The sequence below is a fragment of the Gossypium arboreum genome, chromosome 5 (genome assembly GCF_025698485.1).
Source record: "Gossypium arboreum isolate Shixiya-1 chromosome 5, ASM2569848v2, whole genome shotgun sequence".
NCBI classification, from domain to species: Eukaryota; Viridiplantae; Streptophyta; class Magnoliopsida; order Malvales; family Malvaceae; genus Gossypium; species Gossypium arboreum.
In genome coordinates this window covers 62,598,912-62,620,952 of record NC_069074.1, presented here as the reverse complement: position 1 = coordinate 62,620,952, position 22,041 = coordinate 62,598,912, and the positions used below count along the sequence as shown (strand labels likewise).

Here is a 22,041-nt window from a genome sequence, read left to right as displayed (position 1 = left end):
ATATGACTAACATTCCCATTTCCAAGCCATAGCCACATCATGACACCAAATATATACGTACAAACCACAATTAGTCTAAGTTCATGCTTCCTTTTGAGCCATTTTCGCATGGCCGTACATACTTACATTACAACATATTTAACAAACAAGAGGTAGTCCTATACATGCCATCTCAAGTTCAACCAAAATTTATACCAAAATGGAGGCTTGATAGTGTGGATGACTTCGACTTCAACGATCCCAGAATCCAATTGCTTGACGAAATCTAAAAAGAAAACCGAGAGCCAAAGCAACGGGTAAGCATTTTTATGCTTAGTAAGTCTCAAGGAATATAATCAACTCTAATTACAGCAATACATTCACATAGCCAAATGCATCATTTCATTAATACACATTCTTACTTCACACTTCATCATTATATAATTTCACAAAATATCAATCAATTCAATAACTGAAATTCATTAGTCGATTGAGCGAATGTTGCTCAACATGTCGACTTTCCAATGCACATATAACGTACCTTATCCTTTGGGCTTTTCGAGTGTACTAATTGAATTCATTACAGCAACGAACACTCACCTCCAGCCCAAGATTCTTCGAATATAACCGGATATAATCACGTGCACAAATGCCTTGGTCTTAGCCGGATAGAATATCTCGCACGAATGCCTTGGTCTTAGCCCGGATGTAGCCACTAGCACAATTGCCTTGGTCTTAACCGGATATAATTTCCAGCATAATTATCTTGAGTTTAGCCGGATATCATTCAATTTCCCATGAACACATACATCAATTATCATTGGACATACATAATTCATTTTCGTTACTAAGGCTCAAACGCAATTATAGTCACAAGCATATTCGCCTTGGGACTTAGCCCGGTAGAATTCAAATACTCATGCATACATAATCAATAATCAATACACATCCATACTTTATTTCACACAATTCAAGTAAGGTCACTTCTTGAGGACTTATCTTGAGGACTTACCTCGGATGTTGTCGAACGGCTTTTTCGGCTATTCGATCACTTTCTCCTTCCCCTTGTCCAATTGTGGCCCTCTAAGCTCTTGAGCTAATTCAAACAATTTCAATTTATTAAAACCTCATTGTGCTAGCTTTTGGCCGAATATGACAAGGAGTTTAAATGGTCATATGGCCACCCTTTAGCTTGAATACACAATGGTCATGCACATTTTATTCTACATCAAGCAATTCAATACAATTTATTCGAGCATCAAGGAAATGCTAAGGCCTTCAATAGGCTACCCAAGGCCGAATATTCATGTACATATTGAGGTCAATTTTGCACTTAATACCTCACAAAAACAGCATGCAATTTACTAATTAATGCTTTGCACATTGTGGCCCAAAACTTATAACATAGCATCAAGCACTTATATGTGTGCTAGGCCGAATTGTGCTTGCAATTTCACAAGCATTCTTCCACATTTTCTTCTTTAAACCAATATATTCATCACTTAGTTCATAACCAAACATAATGTGAAATCATATATATGCATATATGAGCATGGCCGAATTTTCAAGGTGTCCATAGCCATCCAAAACACAAATTTTAACTAACATGCAAGAAGCATGAATCATGCTCAAGAATGCATCATGGCGAATATGACAATCATGCTCCTTTTCAACTTCAATCATGATAAAACAAAGAGAAACTCAAAATCTTACTCATGAGTAGAAAATCCATCATTTCATGCATCATCATCAAGCTTCACACTTAGCATGCAATGGCTTTATCACCATAACAACTTTGGCCAAATGCCATTTCCATGGCATAACAAAGATTTGAGCCATGGCTAACATGCACATCAAATTAGCAACCAAAACATGCATGAAACTCCCAACACAACCTCATACATACCTTACTCTTGATGCAAATTTAGCCAAATCACCTTCTAGATCTCTTCTAACAAAGGAAATGAAGCAAAATCCTTCTTCCTCTTAGTATTTTTGGCCAAAAGGAGAGAGCAAGCATGAGCAAATTTTTGTTTTGTTTTTTTTCTTTCTTCTTGGTTGCACGGCAATGGAGTATGCTACTCTCTCACACACATTTTTTTTTTCATTCTTTTCTTACCCATGCCTATTTGTTTACTATTTCTCCCTAATGCCCAACAAAACATGTTTCATGACATGTTTAACCCATATCTCTTTGTCATGGCGGCCATCACTTGCAAAAGGGGAATTTGACATGCAAGTCCATTATTTTGCATGCATGCTTTAATTAGTCATCACCCCTTTCCCTATCGTATTTTCAAAGTTCACTACTAAGTCCTTTTTAGTGGAATTCACCTTTATAACACTAAATCAATCATCAAAAAAATGTCATACATGAATACTCACATATTATAGGCATCGAAATAAATTTTAAATTATTGTTATGCCTCGGTTTTGTGGTCCCGAAACCACATTCCGGCTAGGGTCTATTTTGGGCTGTCACAGTGGCACATGCATATCACTGTTAGGGGAATCTGGTATAGCTCATTCAATTTTGAGATGCACGTGAGTTTTTAACCATCAACATAACTTGTGCATACACAACTTCAAAAATTAGAAAAATAGGATGGCACGCGTAACGAATATGTGTCCCTGTCATGCACGTGTATCCCATATTGCTTTTTCCATATGCTTTTTTTCACCATATTACCGTCCTGGTGTTTGTTTGGAGTCGACGTAATAGTTCAATCCTAATTTCAACGCAGAAACACATGTACGACATAATCATTTTTATTGAACCATATTTTAGTGATCCGTTTAATGCCATTTAAGAAATATAGAGGGAAGTATAAATGTGTGTCTTTGAATTAATATTTAGATTTGTAGTAATAAAAATTAATGCTAATTAAATTGAAATATTGAATGTTCTAATTAAATTGAAATATTGAATGTTTTCTTTTATTGTAGCGTATTCTAGTCTAATGTGGTTATAACACTTCCTATAAATGCTAGTTTTTTCCCTTGCAAATCTCGTTCGAAATTAATTGTACGAACCAAGTTTAACTGGTAACGTCAGATTCGGACACCGTGGCAAGCCTGAATGTTTATTCCGTACTAGTGGTTTTATTTTTAACTTGTGGGGAAGTAATGGCTACGAAGGAGAACAACCAGATTATTAAGGAAAATAATTGTGAAACTAAAATGGGTTTGCCCTGTGTTCTAGAAGCTTTCACGAGTATTTTCAAGACCAGGGGTATTCCTAAAAAAGTGTTGCAGCGAACTTGTTGTGTTGGGAAAATTTTGCCACTCAGCATTAGTAAAGAGGACTCTTGAAATTCCTCTATTCAAAGACCTAAACCCAGCGACAATTATAGCGAAGAGCATTCAGACATGGAATAATTTCCCTGAATTGATCGATTCACCATCTCCGTCTGCTTAAGGATATAGGATTGCTCAATCTAACAAACGATTACCTGACATAAGGGGCCAAAATTGTTCTTTTGTCTTTATTTTTGATATTGTTTCGAAAGCTTTGTTAAAGTGAGTCATTAAATTTAAGCCCAGATAAATTATATTTAGTTGTACGAAAATTAAATGGTTCTATAGAAGCCATTACTTAAAATACTATGATTTTATACATGCCATTATTTTTAATATAACCATCTCAAATTTGTTTAAATTGACACAAATATCATTGTTATAAATATTAAGTTCATTTCAATAATGTGGAATTGGAATGTTCTAGCGTGGTATGAAATTGAAGCAAACTTGATTCCCTGAAAGTCTTTATACAATTTAAATTCACAGTGCCTTTAATGGAAAAATACCTTGACTTCTCGAAGTTTTTAAAAGACACATATTGTGCCACGAAATATCCTACAAAGGACGTGCACTATCATTTGTAATAGTTCCTTGCCTATGGACTCCTTCATTTCAATTTCCATTTTTGCTCATTCGATACTAATCTAATAGGTATGACCACTTTCGTTTCCATAGAGGAGAGGCAATCTTGAAATCCCCGTCAAAAGTGATGTAACGATTCATAGTCTTAACTTGATTTCTTTATTCTTCTTCCTTTAAATTACTTATTTTTATCAAGATTGGGAATGAAACTCCAAATATGTCGGCGACGTACGCCCCACATTTTCCCGATTAAAAAAGGATCAATTTATATAAAAACTAAATCCTATTCATTATTTGGCAAATCCTACCAGAGTTATAAAAATGAAACGTCATTTGTTGTTTCCAATTTCACTCTCTAATAGAATTTTTCATTTTCCAAGCTCTGTTACTTATTCCACTAAAAGCTTTCATTCATATTTCAGTAAAATTGGGCTAGAACGCTTACACCTAAAAATTTAACGTAGAAAGAAGAAGACAATAACTGAATTGGAGTCCCACGATAAAGACATACATTGACTTAATTTTACAAATATGATAAGTGTGATAAAAACTTTACAAATATGAATTAATTTTGAATGTCAATCATTTAGTTGCCATTTCCATTTTACAAATATGATAAGTGTGATAAAAACTTTTTAACAGCAACAAGGTTATAAGATTATACGCTTTGCATAATTATTTCTACATTGTGGCACATACATATCACTGTTAGGGGAATCTGGTATAGCTTATTCAATTTTGAGATGCACTTGAATTTTTAACCATCAACATAACATGTGCATACAAAACTTCAAAAAATTAGAAAAATAGGATGGCACGCATAACGAATATGTGTGCCTGTCATGCAAGTGTACTATATCCCATATTGCTTTTTCCATATGTTTTTTCACCATATTACGGTCCAGGTGTTTGTTTGGAGTAGACGTAATAGTTTAATCCTAGTTTCAACGTAGAAACACATGTACGACATAATCATCTTTATTGAACCTTATTTAAGTGATCCGTTTAATGCCATTTAAGAATTATAAAGGAAAGTGTAAATGTGTGTCTTTGAATTAATATTTAGATATGTAGTAATTAAAATTAATGCTAATTAAACTGAAATATTGAACGTTCTAATTAAATTAAAATATTGAATGTTTTCTTTTATGGTAACGTATTCTAGTCTAATGTGGTTATAACACTTCCTATAAATGCTAGTTTTTTCCCCTGCAAATCCTGTTCGAAATTAATTTTACGAATCAAGTTTTACTGGTGACATCAGATTCGCACAACATGGCAAGCCTTAATGTTTATTCCGTACTAGTGGTTTTATTTTTAACTTGTGGGGCAGTAATGGCTACGAAGGAGAACGACCATATTATTAAGGAAAATAATTGTGAAACTAAAATGGGTTTGCCCTGTGTTCTAAAAGCTTTCACGAGTAATTTCAAGAAAGGGGGTATTTCTAAAAAGTGTTGCCGCGAATTTGTTGTGGTGGGAAAAGTTTGCCACTCAGCGTTTGTAAAGAGGACTCTTGAAAATCCTCTATTCAAATACCTAAACCCAGCGACAATTATAGCAAAGAGCATTCAGACATGGAATAATTGCCTTGCATTGATCGAATCACCATCTCCGTCTGCTTAAGGATATAGGATTGCTACATCTAACAAACGATTACCTGACGTAAGGGGCCAAAATTGTTCTTTTGTCTTTATTTTTGATTTGTTCCGAAAGCTTCATTCAAATGTGTCATTAAATTTAAGCCTAGTTAAATTATATTTAGTTGTACGGAAGTTAAATGGTTCTATAAAGGCCATTACTTAATACACAATGATTTTATACATGCCATTATTTTTAATTTTAAGGCACTAGAACTCGATAACCATCTCAAATCAAGCACTAGATATTGTTTCACATTGTTTAAATTGTCACAAATATCATTATTATATACATGAAGTTCATTTCAATAATGTGGAATTGGAATGTTCTAGCGTGGTGTGAAATTGAAGCAATCTCGATTCCCTGAAAGTCTTTATACAATTTAAATTCACGTTGCCTTTAATGGAAAAATACCTTGACTTCTCGAAGTTTTTAATAGACACATATCGTGCCACGAAATATCCTCCAAAAGATGTGCACTATAATTTGTAATAGTTCCTTGCCTATGGGCTCCTTTGTTTCAATTCCCATTTTCACTCCTTCGATACAAATCTAATAGGTATGAGCACTTTCGTTTCCGTAGAGGAGAGGCAATCTTGAAATCCCCGTCAAAAGTGATGAACGATTCAAAGTCTTAACTTAATTTCCTTATTCTTCTTCCTTTAAATTACTTGTTTTTATCAAGATCGAGAATGAAACTCCGAATATGTTAGCGACGTACTTGCACATTCTCCCTATTAAAAAAGGTTCAATTTATATAAAAACCAAATCCTATTCATTATTTGGGCAATACCTACTAGAGTTATAAAAATGTACGTCATTTGTTGTTTCCAATTTCGCTCTCTGAGAGAATTTTTCATTTTCCAAGATCTATTACTTATTCCACAAAAAGCTTCCATTCATATTTTAGTAAAATTAGGCCAGAATGCTTATTCTTCTACCTTTAAATCACTTGTTTTTATAAAGATCAAGAATGAAACTCCAAATATGTCAGCGATGTACGTCCCACATCCTCCCTGTTAAAAAAGGCTCAATTTATATAAAAACCAAATCCTCTTCATTATTTGGGCAATACCTACGAGAGTTATAAAAATGTAACATCATTTGTTGTTTCCAATTTCACTCTCTAAGAGAATTTTTCATTTTCCAAGTTCCATTACTTATTCCGCTAAAAGCTTCCACTCATATTTCAGTAAAATTTGGCCAGAACCTTATTTAGGTGATATATTTAATGCCATTTAAGAATTATATAGGGAAGTATATATGTGTGTCTTTGAATTAATATTTAGATTTGTAGCAATTAAAATTAATGTTAATTAAACTGAAATATTCAATGTTCTAATTAAATTGAAATATTGAATGTTTTATTTTATTGTAACGCATTCTAGTCTAATGTGGTTATAACACTTCCTACAAATGCTAGTTTTTTCCTTTCAAATCTCATTCAAAATTAATTTTACGAACCAAGTTTAACTAGTAACATCAGATTCGCGAAGTATGATAAGCCTTAATGTTTATTCCGTACTAGTGGTTTTATTTTTAACTTGTGGGGCAGTAATGGCTACGAAGGAGAACGACAAGATTATTAAGGAAAATAATTGTGAAACTAAAATGGGTTTGCCCTTTGTTCTAGAAGCTTTCACTAGTAATTTTAGAACAAGGGGTATTTCTAACAAGTGTTGCGGCGAACTTGTTATGTTGGGAAAAGTTTGCCACTCAACATTAGTAAAGAGGACTCTTGAAAATCCTCTATTCAAAGACCTAAACCCAGCGAAAATTACAACAAAGAGCAGTCAGACATGGACTAATTGCCTTGCATTGATTGATTCACCATCTCCATCTACTTAAGGATATAGGATTGTTTAAGCTAACAAACGGTTACCAGACGTAAGGGGCCAAAATTGTTCTTTTGTCTTTATTTTTGATATTGTTCCAAAAGCTTCATTAAAATGTGTCATTAAATTTAAGCCTATTTAAATTATTTTTATTTGTACGTAAATTAAATGGTTCTATAAAAGCCATTACTTAATACACTATGATTTTATACATGCCATTATTTTTAATTTTATAGCACTGGAACTCGATAACCATCTCAAATCGAGCATTAGATATTGTTTCACATTGTTTAAATTGACACAAATATCGTTATTATAAACATTAAGTTCATTTCAGTAATGTGGAATTGGAATGTTCTAGCGTGGTGTGAAATTGAAACAATCTTGATTCCCTAAAAGTCTTTAAACAATTTAAATTCACATTGCCTTTAATGGAAATTGATTTATAATTCATTTATTAGCCAAATGACCAAAATGCCCCTGACTTAAAACATGTGATTTCTCTTACCTCATGTCCATTTTTGTACACTAACTAAACAAATGGTCTAATTACCATCTAAGGACCTTCAATTTAAAATTTCATAACAATTTAACACCTCTAGCATGTAGAAGTCAACTTTTTCATTTTTTATAATTTAGTCCTTTTGACCAAATTGAGTGCCCAAACTTCTAAATTTTCGAACAAAATTTTCATGGAATCATTCCATAAAATTTTAGACCACGAAAATATAATAAAAATGAATTTCACTATGTCAGATTCATGGTCCCGACACCACTGTTCTGACTAGGCCCAAAATCGGGCTATTACAAATTGTCACACTAATTCGACAATAGTCTACTTTTCATATTAACCTATGCTTGATCCCTTTCCTGAATAAGGTATTTCTCTAAAATCCTCATTCACATCTTGAATGTGATACATGGCTTACTGAATTAACACTTCCCTTTTTCCAAGCGGGCTTGTACCCGCAATGTAATTTCAAGGTACTTGATCATTTTAGTCCAATATTTTAAGATACCCTAATTATTGGATACTTCCCAACAGACTATCTCTCACCCTAGAATCCCTTGGCGGTCTTTACCTTTGGTAGTCCCACATGGTCTTCCCTAAGCTATATAGCCTTGATGAACTTTTTTTTCTCCACTATTTTTCAAAAGACTTTCCACCCAAGGTAGTCTTCTACGCATTTCCTCATTTAATGGTTCTCGCAGATTTTCACGTTCTACATAGTCCTACCCTGACATCCTTTTTCTCTGTAAATTTCTAGTGGACTTTACCTATTCGAACGTTTAGCTTAGAATCTACTTCATTGACTTATTTATCAGTGAGCTAACAATGGTGGATACTTCATAACTCGGAGAAGGTATCCCTTCTATTACCTCTACATTGCTAAGACCGCATATACCAATTCCTCTTTCCATCATAAAATGGAAAATTACCTTATTAACAAGCTTTCTTGCATTCTTAGGTACTTTTATAAGCTTTTCTTCTTTTCTTATTTTGGTAAATTGTAACAACTCGTTTTTAGTGAAATCGGAACAGTGGTTTTGGGACCAAAAATTTGATGAGTAAAGATTTTATTATTATTTTAATGTTTTTAGGATTATATCAGGGTCGTGTTAAAATTTTGTTAAGAAATTTTGACGTTTGCATGCTTAATTTCGTGAAAAGGATTAAATCGTAAAAGGTGAAAAAGTAGAGTTCTATTAGTTAAAAGTATCTACTGGCTATCAAACTTTAAAATAAGATGACTTAGATGATAAATAAACCAATTTATGTGGTGGCAAACATTTATGATTTGGCTTTATTGAACTATGAATAATTTTAAATGACAAAATGGTAAATAAGTAATTAAAGTTAAAATAACTTAAACAAAATGTGTTCATCTTCTTCATTTTGACATCCCTCAACCGAAATTATCAAGGAAGCCATAGCTAAGGTCTGGTCAAGCTAAGTTCACTTGTATGTAAGTAGTTTTAATCTCGTTTTTTATGAATTCTATGTTTTTGAAGTCGTTATAGCTTAATCTAACTAGCCCAGGGACTGATTTGCAAAATTTTTAAAGGATTAGTGTTTTTCCATGAATATTTTTGTATGGTTTTTAAATTTTAATGAAAGATTATGACTCCTTGTTGTTAAATAAATAAGTTTTGTAAAGTGATTTTTGATAAAAGTATTATTTAGGGACTTATTTGTGAAAGTAGTAAAATTCCATGATAAATTTGTGAAATGTTGATTTGTATGAGGTTGTATAAGTCCCTAGGTAATTCGGCTAGCATGAAATGTGGATGAGTTTGCATAAATGTCAATTTATTAGATTAAAGACTAAATTGTAAAGAAGTTAAAATATTAGGGGCAAAAGTATAATTTTGTAAAAGTATGAATTTTGGACTAAATTGAATAGTATGAGTATTAAATTAATTTAATTTTCTTATTTAGGTCAAGATAAACCTCGTACGGATCTAGATTGAGGAAAAGCTAAAGCCTCGGATTAGTTGATATTATTTCAATGTCTTCGTAATCGAGGTAAGTTTGTATGTTTAGATAATGTTTTAATGTTATTTTGATATATATGCCACTGTGCTATTTATCATGTCATGGCACAATGGAAACCCAACGACGTTTCAATGATTATTGAGCCCCGTTTGAACCTTAGGAATATATAGGATACAAATGACATGTCATTAGGGTTACCATGTTTCGGGTGCTGGTTCTGAATGTCCTACCGATGGCTGAGTTTTGACATGTGTTGTAGATACTAGTCAGCTTGTGTGAGCGGCATTGTGTAGCTTACATTCTTACAGTCAACTTGTGTCAACAGATCCATTTTATGGCTCGAGTGAGCAACGATGTAAAGGAAAAGGAAAAAGAATGGTTTCAACCATACTTTTAGCATACTTTGTGTGAGCTTTCCCGCGTATCCAGTATTATTCTAAGTGGTTCAACAGGCATGAAAAGGGACGGAATGGTAAGTTTTCCAATGGTTATGTTATGAACCTATGTAAATGTATGAAATGATCTACGAATGTATATCTATGTTTATGGAAAGTATGAACCCAATGGCATTATGTTCATGTGAATTTACTTTACCATGTGATAATTCAAGTAAATTATGCGTTAATGCACTAATAATTGTTTTTGATGATGCTTAGGCTTGTGCCAAGCTATTGGTTAGGTTGTATCATGTTTAATTTCACAATTATGCATTGAAATGGTAAGTTATGTTCGTGTTATACGAACTTACTAAGCACTATATACTTACGTAGTTTTCTTTCCTATGATTTTTAGATTATCGGAAGCTTGATCAATTTGGAAGCTTGTTGGATACCTATCACACTATCCAGCAATTATATAGGTAGAATTTGATGTTTTGGTCAAGGTTAAAATGGCATGTATAGGGAACTTATGTTTAAGTTTGACTTGAGTGCTAAATGTTGAGTTTGGTGTATATATATATATATATATATAAGTTGGTTGCTTGGAACCATTTGGAAATGGTTGGTTTGTGTTACTTATGTGATTATGATGCATGTAAGTAATGGTCCAAATGGTAAGTTTTTATGGATATGGTATACGGTCAATTATGGTATGTTTTGGTATGGAAATAAGTTAGATGTGTATGGTTGATGTTTGGCCAAATATGCATATGTTTAGATATGTTTAATAGTTTGTGATTGAGATGTCTTATTGGCATATTGGTTGTATGGATTAATAGTATAGTGAATTGGTCAATTTATGCATGTTTGGGCATGTTTTAATGTCTTGGTCATATGTGCAAAATGTGTTTAGATACATGTTTGAATTGGGTGAAAGAAATGGCTTGATTTTGACCAATTTCTTGTCCACGCAGCCTAAGACACTAGCGTGTGTCTCAGTCGTGTGTGACACACGGCCATGCAACACAGTCATGTGTCCCCTGTAGGTTTTAAAGGTTGCAAGTTAGTCAGTTACACGGCCTAGCACACGGCCTGGCACACAGGCGTGTGAGGCCATTTTGAGTTTTACGCGACCTAGCACACGAGTGTGTGGCTTGGCCGTGTAACTCAAGTCAGAGAGTTACACAAGCACGAACACAGGCTGAGACACAGCCATGTGTCCCTATTTCGATTGTTACATAGCCTGAGACATGAGAGTAGGTGTCAGCCATGTGACCCCTGCAGTTTTGAATTTTCTAACTTTTTCCTCAATGTCTCAATTTTTTTTGATTTAGTCCCAAATCGTTTTTAAAGTGTTTCTAAGGCCTCAAAAGCTCGATTAAGGGACAATATGCATGTTTATTAATGGATTACGCTATGTTTATATCAATGTATGGTAATGTATGTTTTATGTTACGGTTTTACGGTAATGCTCTATAACCCTATTCCGGCGACGAATACAAGTTAGGGTGTTACAAAAATTCTTTTACTATCTCATTTACCCGCATTTTTAGACATGATGCATTCATCCTGTTATGCTACTCATCGTACGATCTATACAGTGATTTCACTTTTCGTGCCCTGACAGCTTCCTAATTCACCATCCTGGCGGACTTCATGTAAGAGTATGCCCAAAGATCAATCATGAGATAGTTGTAATAACATACTTGATTTATCATGTTTTAATATAAGGCATTTCCATTATTATTTCGGTTTTTCTTTCTGTGTGTATAAATAAACTGTTTTATAATAATGTCTAGAGAATAATATGATTGTTCTTAAAAGATCCTTAGTCAAGTATTATTGTTGACTAGGACAACAATAATGCATTGAGATAACATGTAGTTGATTGATGATAAAGAGTTGCCATTGATATGGCGTGTCAAAATCAATGCATAAATATATGTGTTAGAGAACAACATATTGGACTGACCCGCTATGAGTATGTTTCTTGGATTATTATGTAATTGTCACAACATTACTCATAGTGATTAATAGGTATATGATCCTCAGACTTGATATCATCATTATCCCAACATCGTGAGTTGTATATTTTGATAAAGTCAAATGTACACCATAACTGGTTGTTCTATAAAGGTTGATGTTGGATATACCACAATCTATGTAGAGGGATATGGTTGATCAATATAGAATAGGTCCCTCCTACATAATGGGAGTAATATCTTAGGCCACTTGATTGAGTGAGACTAGAAATGCATGGCCATGCTCAAATAAGTTGATATGAGATGTCATACTTATTTGTATATCATAGTCTACTTAAGATATCAAGAAACATGAGAAGGACTATGCAAGTGTGACTATTCCATGACTTGTGTTCATTCCAGAGATAAAGGACTTAAGGATTAATGCATGAAAGATAAATCACAAAAGGTTATGTCGAATCATGACTTCTTGTAACTTAGGTAGCAATAATGCATTGCTAGATGCCACTCATTGTATGTAACATTAGAATCGTTCTAGTATTACTGCTAACGTTACAAGAGCCTACAGGGTCGCACCATATGGTTGAGATGATCGGATCACATGAATTAAATTAATTATAGAATTAATTTAATTGGGCAATCAAATATCGAACATATTATATGTACAAGAATGTTATACACATGATGAGAACATAATTCTATTAATATATGAAGTTGGTTCTATATAAATTTAAATAAATATAGTTTACGAAATCTTTGTTATAATTAATGTAATTATAATTTTCGGTTAAAACATCATTATATTTATTTATATATTTTAAAATATTCGATATAAATATACCAAATTTAAAAGGGGAGTTATATATATAGATAATAACCCTAAAAAGAAAACCTAGTATTTTTTTTTTAAGTGGTCTAGCAGCTGTCAAAACAAAGAAATCTCTAAAACCGTTTTAGGGACTTCTTCCGTTCATTGTCAACTGGGTGGACTACGTAGAGGTTGGCATCTAAAAAGTTGCGACTTGGTTCGATAGTGGTTCAGAATTCTCGTTGCCGAGGCGTCGTTGTCTACTTAGATTGAAGTTTCGGTAATTTCGAAACCATTTTCATTATTTTGATTTTCCCGATTCGTTCCTCGCACATGGATCCATGGTTGGATTGCAGGAATTTTATTTTTCCGCTGCTCCTTGGGGGCATCGGCATTCCAGCACTTCATTTGTTGCCATAGCCCAGTTATGGTCTTACACAATATAAACCCATATTTATTGTCCTGGTGGACTTCATTTTTGGTCATAGCCCAGTTATGGTCTTACACAATATGAACCCATGTTTACTGTCCTGGCCCACTTTATTTGTTGCCATAGCGCAGGTATGGTCTTACACAATATGAACCCATGTTTAATGTCCTAGCGGACTTCATTTGTTGACATAGCCTAGATATGGTCTTACACAATATGAACTCTTGTTTACTATCTTGGCGGACTTCCAATTCCAAGGAATCAATAAACCACTTTCGAGGTGTAGCCCCAAAGGACCTATAAACCATTTACACGGTATGCCCTGAAGGACTAGTCGATAATTGTCATCGCGGTGTCACTCCATAGAGTTGATAGACCGTCGTCACGATGTCGCTTTAGTGAGCTAATAGATACTAGTCCTCGATGCTGCCCGAACTCCCTTGAATCTCATTCTTGTCCACTTATTCCTCCAATATGCCAATTATTCCTATCTTCATCAACCCCTTCAAGATAAATTCCTTCGGACTCCACATATAATACAATCATGCATATCACTTAAGTCACTACACTTATTACTACATCATACAGTTCACAATTGATTACTTGGTCAATTCCTACATATTTAACATCCATCGTACATATTTACATAGTATGGTTTATACTCAACATGTTTATTTTCCATTTCCATACACAATAACAATTTCAGACAACTGAAAACAACTCAAACACAAACCATTCCAATAGTGCATTTTCAACGATAATCCTAAGGGCAAAGCACAAAAACTCACTTGAACTCATTCATCCTCATCAGCTTAGCTTATCCAAATGCCAAAGCCTTCATCATCTTGGAATCTAAACATGTCAACCATATGTCAGTTAAATCGAAGACATTTAAACCTTAAAACCAAGAACCCACTTTAAAGAAACTTATTAGGGAATCCTTACTCTCACTCTTTCCCAAATCCACAAGTACAGAAAGATAAGAAAGCTTACCAATTTCTCAATTTCTCTACTTCCGAAATTCAATTCTCATGACCATTGTTCCATGTAAGGATATCCTAAATTTTTCCTTTTTTTCGAAACTGTAACACCCCCTTAACCCCAAACCATCGTCGGAATAGGGTTACGAGGCATTACCAGACATATCAGACAACATACAAAATAATTCACAAATAAATAATATTCATAGTATAATATAATAGTTAAGTCCTAATAATAGACGCTCGAAGCCAAAACGTAAATTTAAAAGTGAAACGGAACTTGTTCAAATTCTCCGGAATTTTTTTATTTTTTTCGTAATTTAATTATTTTTTTTAAATTTCGACAGTATTTCGCTTATTTTTACATAAAACCCCCGCAAACTTTAAACTCAAAACAAACCAATACCAATACTCCAACCAATGATTAAGTATAATCAATTACATCCAATTTATATCAAAATAATAATTTAATACCTTAGTTTAAACAATATAACATGTTAGTATATATGTATAATTAATAATATTTATTTCATTTCAATTATTTAATACCAAATCTACCATTTCATAACTTTATATCATATTCATAATCCAAAACATTATAATCATTTATATACAACCAAAATCATTTAACTTAATGTATACATATAATTTATATACAACTACCTACTACATGCCACTTAACAAAAGGAAGAAATACATCACCAAAATCTTTTTGTTGGAGTCGGGTTTGTTTTGGATGCTAGACCGAATCCGAAACTCTAATAACTGCATGCGGAAACAATCAATCTTTGAGTATTTCATACTCAGAGTATTACTATAAATCAAGACTATTTAACATTAATAAATTACAAACATCAAACATAAATTTATTTTTATTTTTTATTTTTTAAACTAATTATATATATAATTATATTACTTCATAAATCTTAAATTCATAATTTTTTTCTCATACCAACTCAATTCATAATTTAGTTCATACATTCTTTCTCATACTTTTCAATAGTGCCAAAACAAATAATCTCATTTTCAAAATTTCATTTCAATTATTTACCCTATTAACAAGGCTCGGACTTTGACAGATACGCGGATTCTACCCAAACACACCAGAATATCCAACCCAAACACACCCGGAATAGTATAAATCCTCCATAACACACCAGTAAGGCATTAATTGCCTCTTCGGATAAACCAAAGTATATAATAACAAAAACATCTTCTCGGCTGAACTACAATCTCCTCAGCACATCACAAATCCAATGGCATGCCATTTGTATCAAATCTAGTCCGACAAGTTAATAGGGTATTATTTTACTTTTCTAATTTCAATTTCATTTACACAAAAATTTTCAATACTCAATCAATTCAAATATCTATTATCTTAATTCATATACAATTTAATTTTCACACATACTTATATTTAAATTTAAATATAATATTTACCTTATCTTAATTATTCCATAACTATAAATTCAATATACATTTAATAAATAGTTTGAGTTATAGTAATACAAACCCGAAACACGAGTTTACTCCTCAACGATCTTTTCTTTTCCTTTGAATGTCGATGTTTCGTTTTCCTTGTTAGCTACTGAAAAATAATAATAACAATTTACATTATTAATTACAACATTAATTTAATAATTAATTGAATTTTTATTCAATTTATTCCCTAATTCTCATTTAATCCTAATTAACTCTTTTATTTTCCTTTTCTTCCTGCTCTGTTTCGAATGTGTCTGTTCTTTCTTTTCTTTGTTTCTTTTTATTTCATTCTTTTATTCTTTTATTTACTTAATTAACATATATTATAATATATTTATTTTAAATATCTATTAAGCATTTAATTATATACACACAAGTGTACACCATCAATATCATACATTTGTTACCATTTATTTTATTTTATTTTATTCACACAAGTATTTAATAATTTAATTATTTAATTAAAAATATCTTTTACTTTAATATTAAGTAACTTAATTATTTTATTACAAGTGTACATGTATCTATTTATTACAAATGTACCAATATTTTTATTACAATTGTCATTATTCAATTTGTTTGTCAAACAAAATTTCATAAATTAATTATTTAATTAATAAATATCTTTAACTTAATAATAATAATAATAATAATAATAATAATAATAATATAAAACCATACTAATAATTAATAATAATAATAAAATCTTATATTTTTTTAATGCATATGGCGCCTAATCTTTTGTAAATGGTTTAATTACCATTTTAATCCTTTTTATTTTCTATTACTTTAGAATTAAACTTTTACCCCTTATTCAATTTAGTTCTTTTTACTAATTTCTCTAAATTAAGCTAAATTCACTTAATTAAAACCTAATTAGACACGCTACTAAACTCATAAATATTTCTAATAAGTATTTTCGAACTTATTTCACTAAGGTGGAAGCCCTATAACTCACTTTTCTGGTGCCCGTGAATTTTGGGTCATTACATTTCTCCCCCCCTTAATAAATTTCGTCCTCGAAATTTACTTGAGAATAGATGAGGATATTGTGCTCTCATCGTTTCTTCCGGTTCCCAAGTCGCTTCTTCCACACTATGACTCCTCCATAACACTTTTACTAGAGGAACCCGTTTATTTCTCAGCTCTTTTACTTCTCGAGTTAATATCTTAACCGGCTCTTCTTCATAAGTCAAATCAGACTGAATTTCAGTATTTTCAGTAGGAATAACATGGGAAGGATCTGATCTATATCTCCGAAGCATCGAAACATGAAAAACATCATGAGTTTTTTGTAATGCTGGAGGTAAAGCTAGTCGGTAAGCAACAGGCCCAATTCTTTCCACAATCTCATACGGCCCAATAAAACGTGGACTTAATTTACCTTTCCGGCCAAATCTCAATACTTTCTTCCATGGGGAAACTTTAAGAAATACCTTGTCTCCGACTGAATATTTAATGTCTCGACGTTTCAAATCGGCATAAGACTTTTATCTGTCGAAAGTCGCCTTCAATCTGTCTTTGATCTTTTTAATTGTTTCCTCTGTTTCTTGAAGCAATTCTGGCCCAATCACTTTTCTTTCATTCAATTCTGTCCAACATACCGGTGATCTACACCTTCGACCATACAGTGCTTCATACGGGGCCATTTGTATACTAGATTGAAAACTATTATTGTAGACAAATTCAGCTAATGGCAAATAACGTTCCCAACCTGATTCAAAATCAATAATACAAGCCCGAAGCATATCTTCTAATATCTGAATTACCTGTTCGGACTATCCGTTGGTTTGCGGATGAAAGGCTGTACTGAAACTAAGTCTAGTACCCAACAATTCATGTAACTATCTCCAAAAACTCGATGTGAATAGAGGATCTCGATCCTAAATTATTGACATCGGAATACCGTGTAATCTAACAATTTCCCGAATATACACATCTGCAAGCTTCTACAATGACCAATCTGTTCTGACTGCTATAAAGTGAGCGGATTTGGTAAGTCGATCAATAATTACCCAAATAGCATTCTTTTTGCTCACCGACAGTGGCAATCCCGTAACAAAATCCATTGTGATACGATCCCATTTCCACTCAGGAATACTAATAGGCTGAAGCAATCCGGTAGGAACTTGATGTTCTGCCTTTAATCTCTGACATGTCAAACATTTATTAACATATTCAACTATGTCTTTCTTCATTTCTGGCCACCAATATAATTCTCGTAAATCATGATACATCTTTGTTCCACTAGGGCACAAAGCAAAAGCCCTATCATGTGCTTCTCGAAGAATTAACTCTTTTAGTTCAGAAGTAGCTGGAACACAAATCCGGTTTTGAAACCTCAAACAATCATGCTCGTCAATACTAAAACTCTTGGTTGTACCATCCTGAACCATTTCTTTTTTCTTCAATAATCTATCATCTTTCATCTGAGCTGCTCTAATCTGATCAAACATCATCGGCTTAACCCTTAACTCAACTAACAAGCTCCCATCATCATTAATACTGAGCCGAGCAAACATTGCCCATAATTCAATTGCAGCTTTTCTACTCAATGCATCCGCAACCACATTTTTCTGGGATGATAGTCTATAACACAATCATAATCTTTTAGAAGCTCGATCCACCGTCTTTGTCTTAAATTCAACTCCTTCTGCAACAGAAGATATTTAAGACTTTTATGATCCGTGTAAATGTAGCATTTTTCACCATATAGGTAATGCCTCCAAATTTTTAAAGCAAAAATTACTGCAGCTAGCTTCAAGTCGTGCGTCGGGTAATTATGTTCATGTGATTTTAACTGTCGAGATGCATAAGCTACAACCTTCCCTTCTTGCATCAATACACAGCCTAGACCGCTCAGAGAAGCATCACTATACACGACAAAATCTTTCCCCGACTCTGGTAATGTTAATACCGGTGCCTCTATCAACATTTGTTTCAAAGTCTCAAAACTCTTCTGACACTGATCATCCCAGATAAAAGGAACATTCTGCTGCAGTAGTTTAGTCATTAGTAGTGCTATCTTTGAGAATCCATTTACAAACCTCTTGTAATACCCAGCTAAACCGAGAAAACTGCGCACCTCCGATACATTCTTTGGCGCCTTCACTGAACAATTGCTTCGATCTTCTTTGGATCAACTCTAACCCCGTCAGCAGATACTACATGTCCTAAAAATACAACCTCTGATAACCAGAATTCACATTTACTGAGCTTTCCATACAACTGTTTCTCTTGCAAAATTTGTAGAACTATCCGTAGATGCTGATCATGTTCTGCCTCTGTCTTCGAATATACCAATATATCATCAATGAAAACCACCACAAACTGATCTAAATACGACTGGAAAATGTGATTCATCATATCCATGAAAGCAGCTAGGGCATTGGTCAATCCAAATGGCATTACCAAAAATTCATAATGGCCATAACGAGTGCGGAAAGCAGTTTTAGACACATCACTTTCCTTCACCTTCAGCTGATAATACCCGGATCTCAAATCAATTTTTGAAAATATTGAAGCTCCCTTAAGCTGATCAAACAAATCATATATACGAGGCAACGGATACCGGTTCTTGATCGTCTCTTTATTCAACTATCGATAATCAATGCATAACCGCATAGAACCATCTTTCTTTTTAACAAACAACACTGGAGCTCCCCAGGGTGAAATGCTTGGTCTAATAAATCCACGATCTCGTAAATCTTGTAACTGCACCTTCAATTCTTTCAACTCAATGGGCGACATTCGGTACGGAGGTATAGAAATTGGTGTTGTACCTGGATACACCTCAATAGCAAATTCAACCTCTCTGTCAGGTGGTAAGCCCGGTAATTCTTCTGGGAATACATCTGGAAACTCGCATACAGTCCTAATCTGACTGCACTGACTCCCAACTGAATCAGACTTAATAACATATGCCAAGTATGCTGGACAACCCTGCTGTAGTAATTTATTAGCCTTCATTGCTGAAATAATGCGTGTCGAACCACTGGTACGGATGCCGTTCACTTCAATTCTATCCCTATTTTCTGTCTGAATACTAAACCTCTTTTTATAACAATCCAAAACTACCCCATGCTCATATAGAAATGATATTAAAATCACCAAAAGGCATGATTAACAAGTCCACAAGAAACATTTTATCATGTATTATTAACGGGCACCTCCGACATACTCTATCTACTGACACCGTTTGTCCCAAGGGCTACACACTTCTATAGAAACTCTAGACATTTCAGATTCTAACTTCCCCGATTCAACTAGTTTTGAATATATATATGAGTGTGACGAACCCGGATCAATTAAAGCATAAATAGGCTCAGAATACAATAGAAATATACCTGTAACAATATCATATGCATTGCCCTCCTCAAGGGTCCGGACTAAGTATGCTCTAGCCGGCGCTCTGGCCTCTGACGGTTGTATAACTATATCACTGTTTCTTCTGACACCTCCACCTCTAGACACAGAACCCGAACCACCCCTACTAGATCCTCTTCCACGAACAGTAGGTACTGATCTTTGAGATGTTGCAGGTGTGGTACTTTCACCTTTCGGACAATCTCGGATGAAATGATCTGTGAACCCACATCGAAAACATCGTCGAGTTATCCTCCAACATTCACCTAAATGTTTCTTTCCGCAGTGCTCACACTCCGGAATTCCTATACTTCGGGATGGACCTCTCACACTACCAGTAGATATTGTCATCTGTTTACCCCTGTTTCTTCCACCTCTGTCCGATCTAAAACTGAATCTCCAATCACTCTGAGATTCTTTTGGTCTTTGCAGCTGAGGATTCGAACTGCTAGTTCTCGTACGTTTCCCAGCTGGTCGATCACTTTCAGTCTTTTTATTGAAACCCAACACTTGTTCTACCATTTTAGCTCGCTCAATCAAGTCTACTATTTCATTAATACGTTGAGATACCAACTGTAATTTTGATCTCATCTCGTAGACCCCGTAAAAATCTCTTACAACTGTCAGCTTCAGTTGGAATAAACTCTGAGGCACATCTGCTGAGTCTTGAGAATTCTCTCTCATAATCTATTACTGACATGTCACCCTGTTGTAACATTAAAAACTCTTGTTTCTTGTCTTCGATATACATTTCTCCGATATATTTCTTTTGAAACTCTTTCTGAAATAGATCCCAAGTTATCTGATTCTCTGGTAAATGTCGAACCACTGATTCCCACCATAAGTAAGCATATTCTTGTAGCAACGATACAACACAAATCAAACACTCTCGGGGGGTACAATCTAATTGTTGTAAAATTCTTTTAGTCGATTCCATCCAATTTTCAGCTACAGACAAATCGACTCCTTTTAGACCCATAAATTCAGTGGCACCATACTTTCTCAATTCCTTTATCGGGGCCTGTCTTTGAGTTGGAACTGAAGTCGTAGCAGGAACAATTTCTGCTATGCTTTGTAGTGCATCGGTAATTTTTCTCCATATATCAGAATTATCTCTATCATTTCTTCTTTCTGCTCTAGGAGGTTGATTTCTTACAGGATTTATGCTAGGTGTTACCGACTCGGTTTCACTTAATCCATACGACTCTTCATCACCAGTATACATTTCCTGATCGGTATCTTCTATTCTTTCATCTGACATCTATAATCTATAAAATAAAAACAAACAAATAGGTCAGCATCCAAAAATCCCGACTCAATTTTGACTCAAAAGTGGCATGTACCATTAGACTCACTTTCAAGCTCGATTTAGCCCGAGAATCGGTTAAACCTGATAGCTCTGATACCAACAATTGTAACACCCCCTTAACCCCAAACCGTCGTCGAAATAGGGTTACGAGATATTACCAGACATATCAGACAACATACAAAATAATTCACAAATAAATAATATTCATAGTATAATATAATAGTTAAGTCCTAATAATAGACGCTCGAAGCCAAAACGTAAATTTAAAAGTGAAACGGAACTTGTCCAAATTCTCCGGAATTTTTTTATTTTTTTCGTAATTTAATTATTTTTTTATAATTTCGACAGCATTTCTGCTTATTTTTACATAAAACCCCCTGTAAACTTTAAACTCAAAAACAAACCAATACCAATACTCCAACCAATGATTAAGTATACTCAATTACATCCAATTTGTATCAAAATAATAAT

The 22,041-nt window shown here is 33.7% G+C and overlaps 1 protein-coding gene across 1 annotated transcript; it reads right to left on the bottom strand.

Moving 5' to 3' along the window:
• Positions 1-20,814: 20,814 nt before the first annotated feature.
• On the bottom strand, positions 20,815-21,522 carry LOC108455168 (uncharacterized). The gene has a single exon (XM_017753768.1). It carries the CDS (start codon positions 21,520-21,522, stop codon positions 20,815-20,817), a length of 708 nt encoding a protein of 235 aa, XP_017609257.1.
• Between the last annotated feature and the right edge of the window lie 519 nt (positions 21,523-22,041).

Excerpts from the sequence above, each read along its gene's own strand:
- LOC108455168 (XM_017753768.1), bottom strand. The coding sequence starts at position 21,522 with ATGTCAGATGAAAGAATAGAAGATACCGATCAGGAAATGTATACTGGT.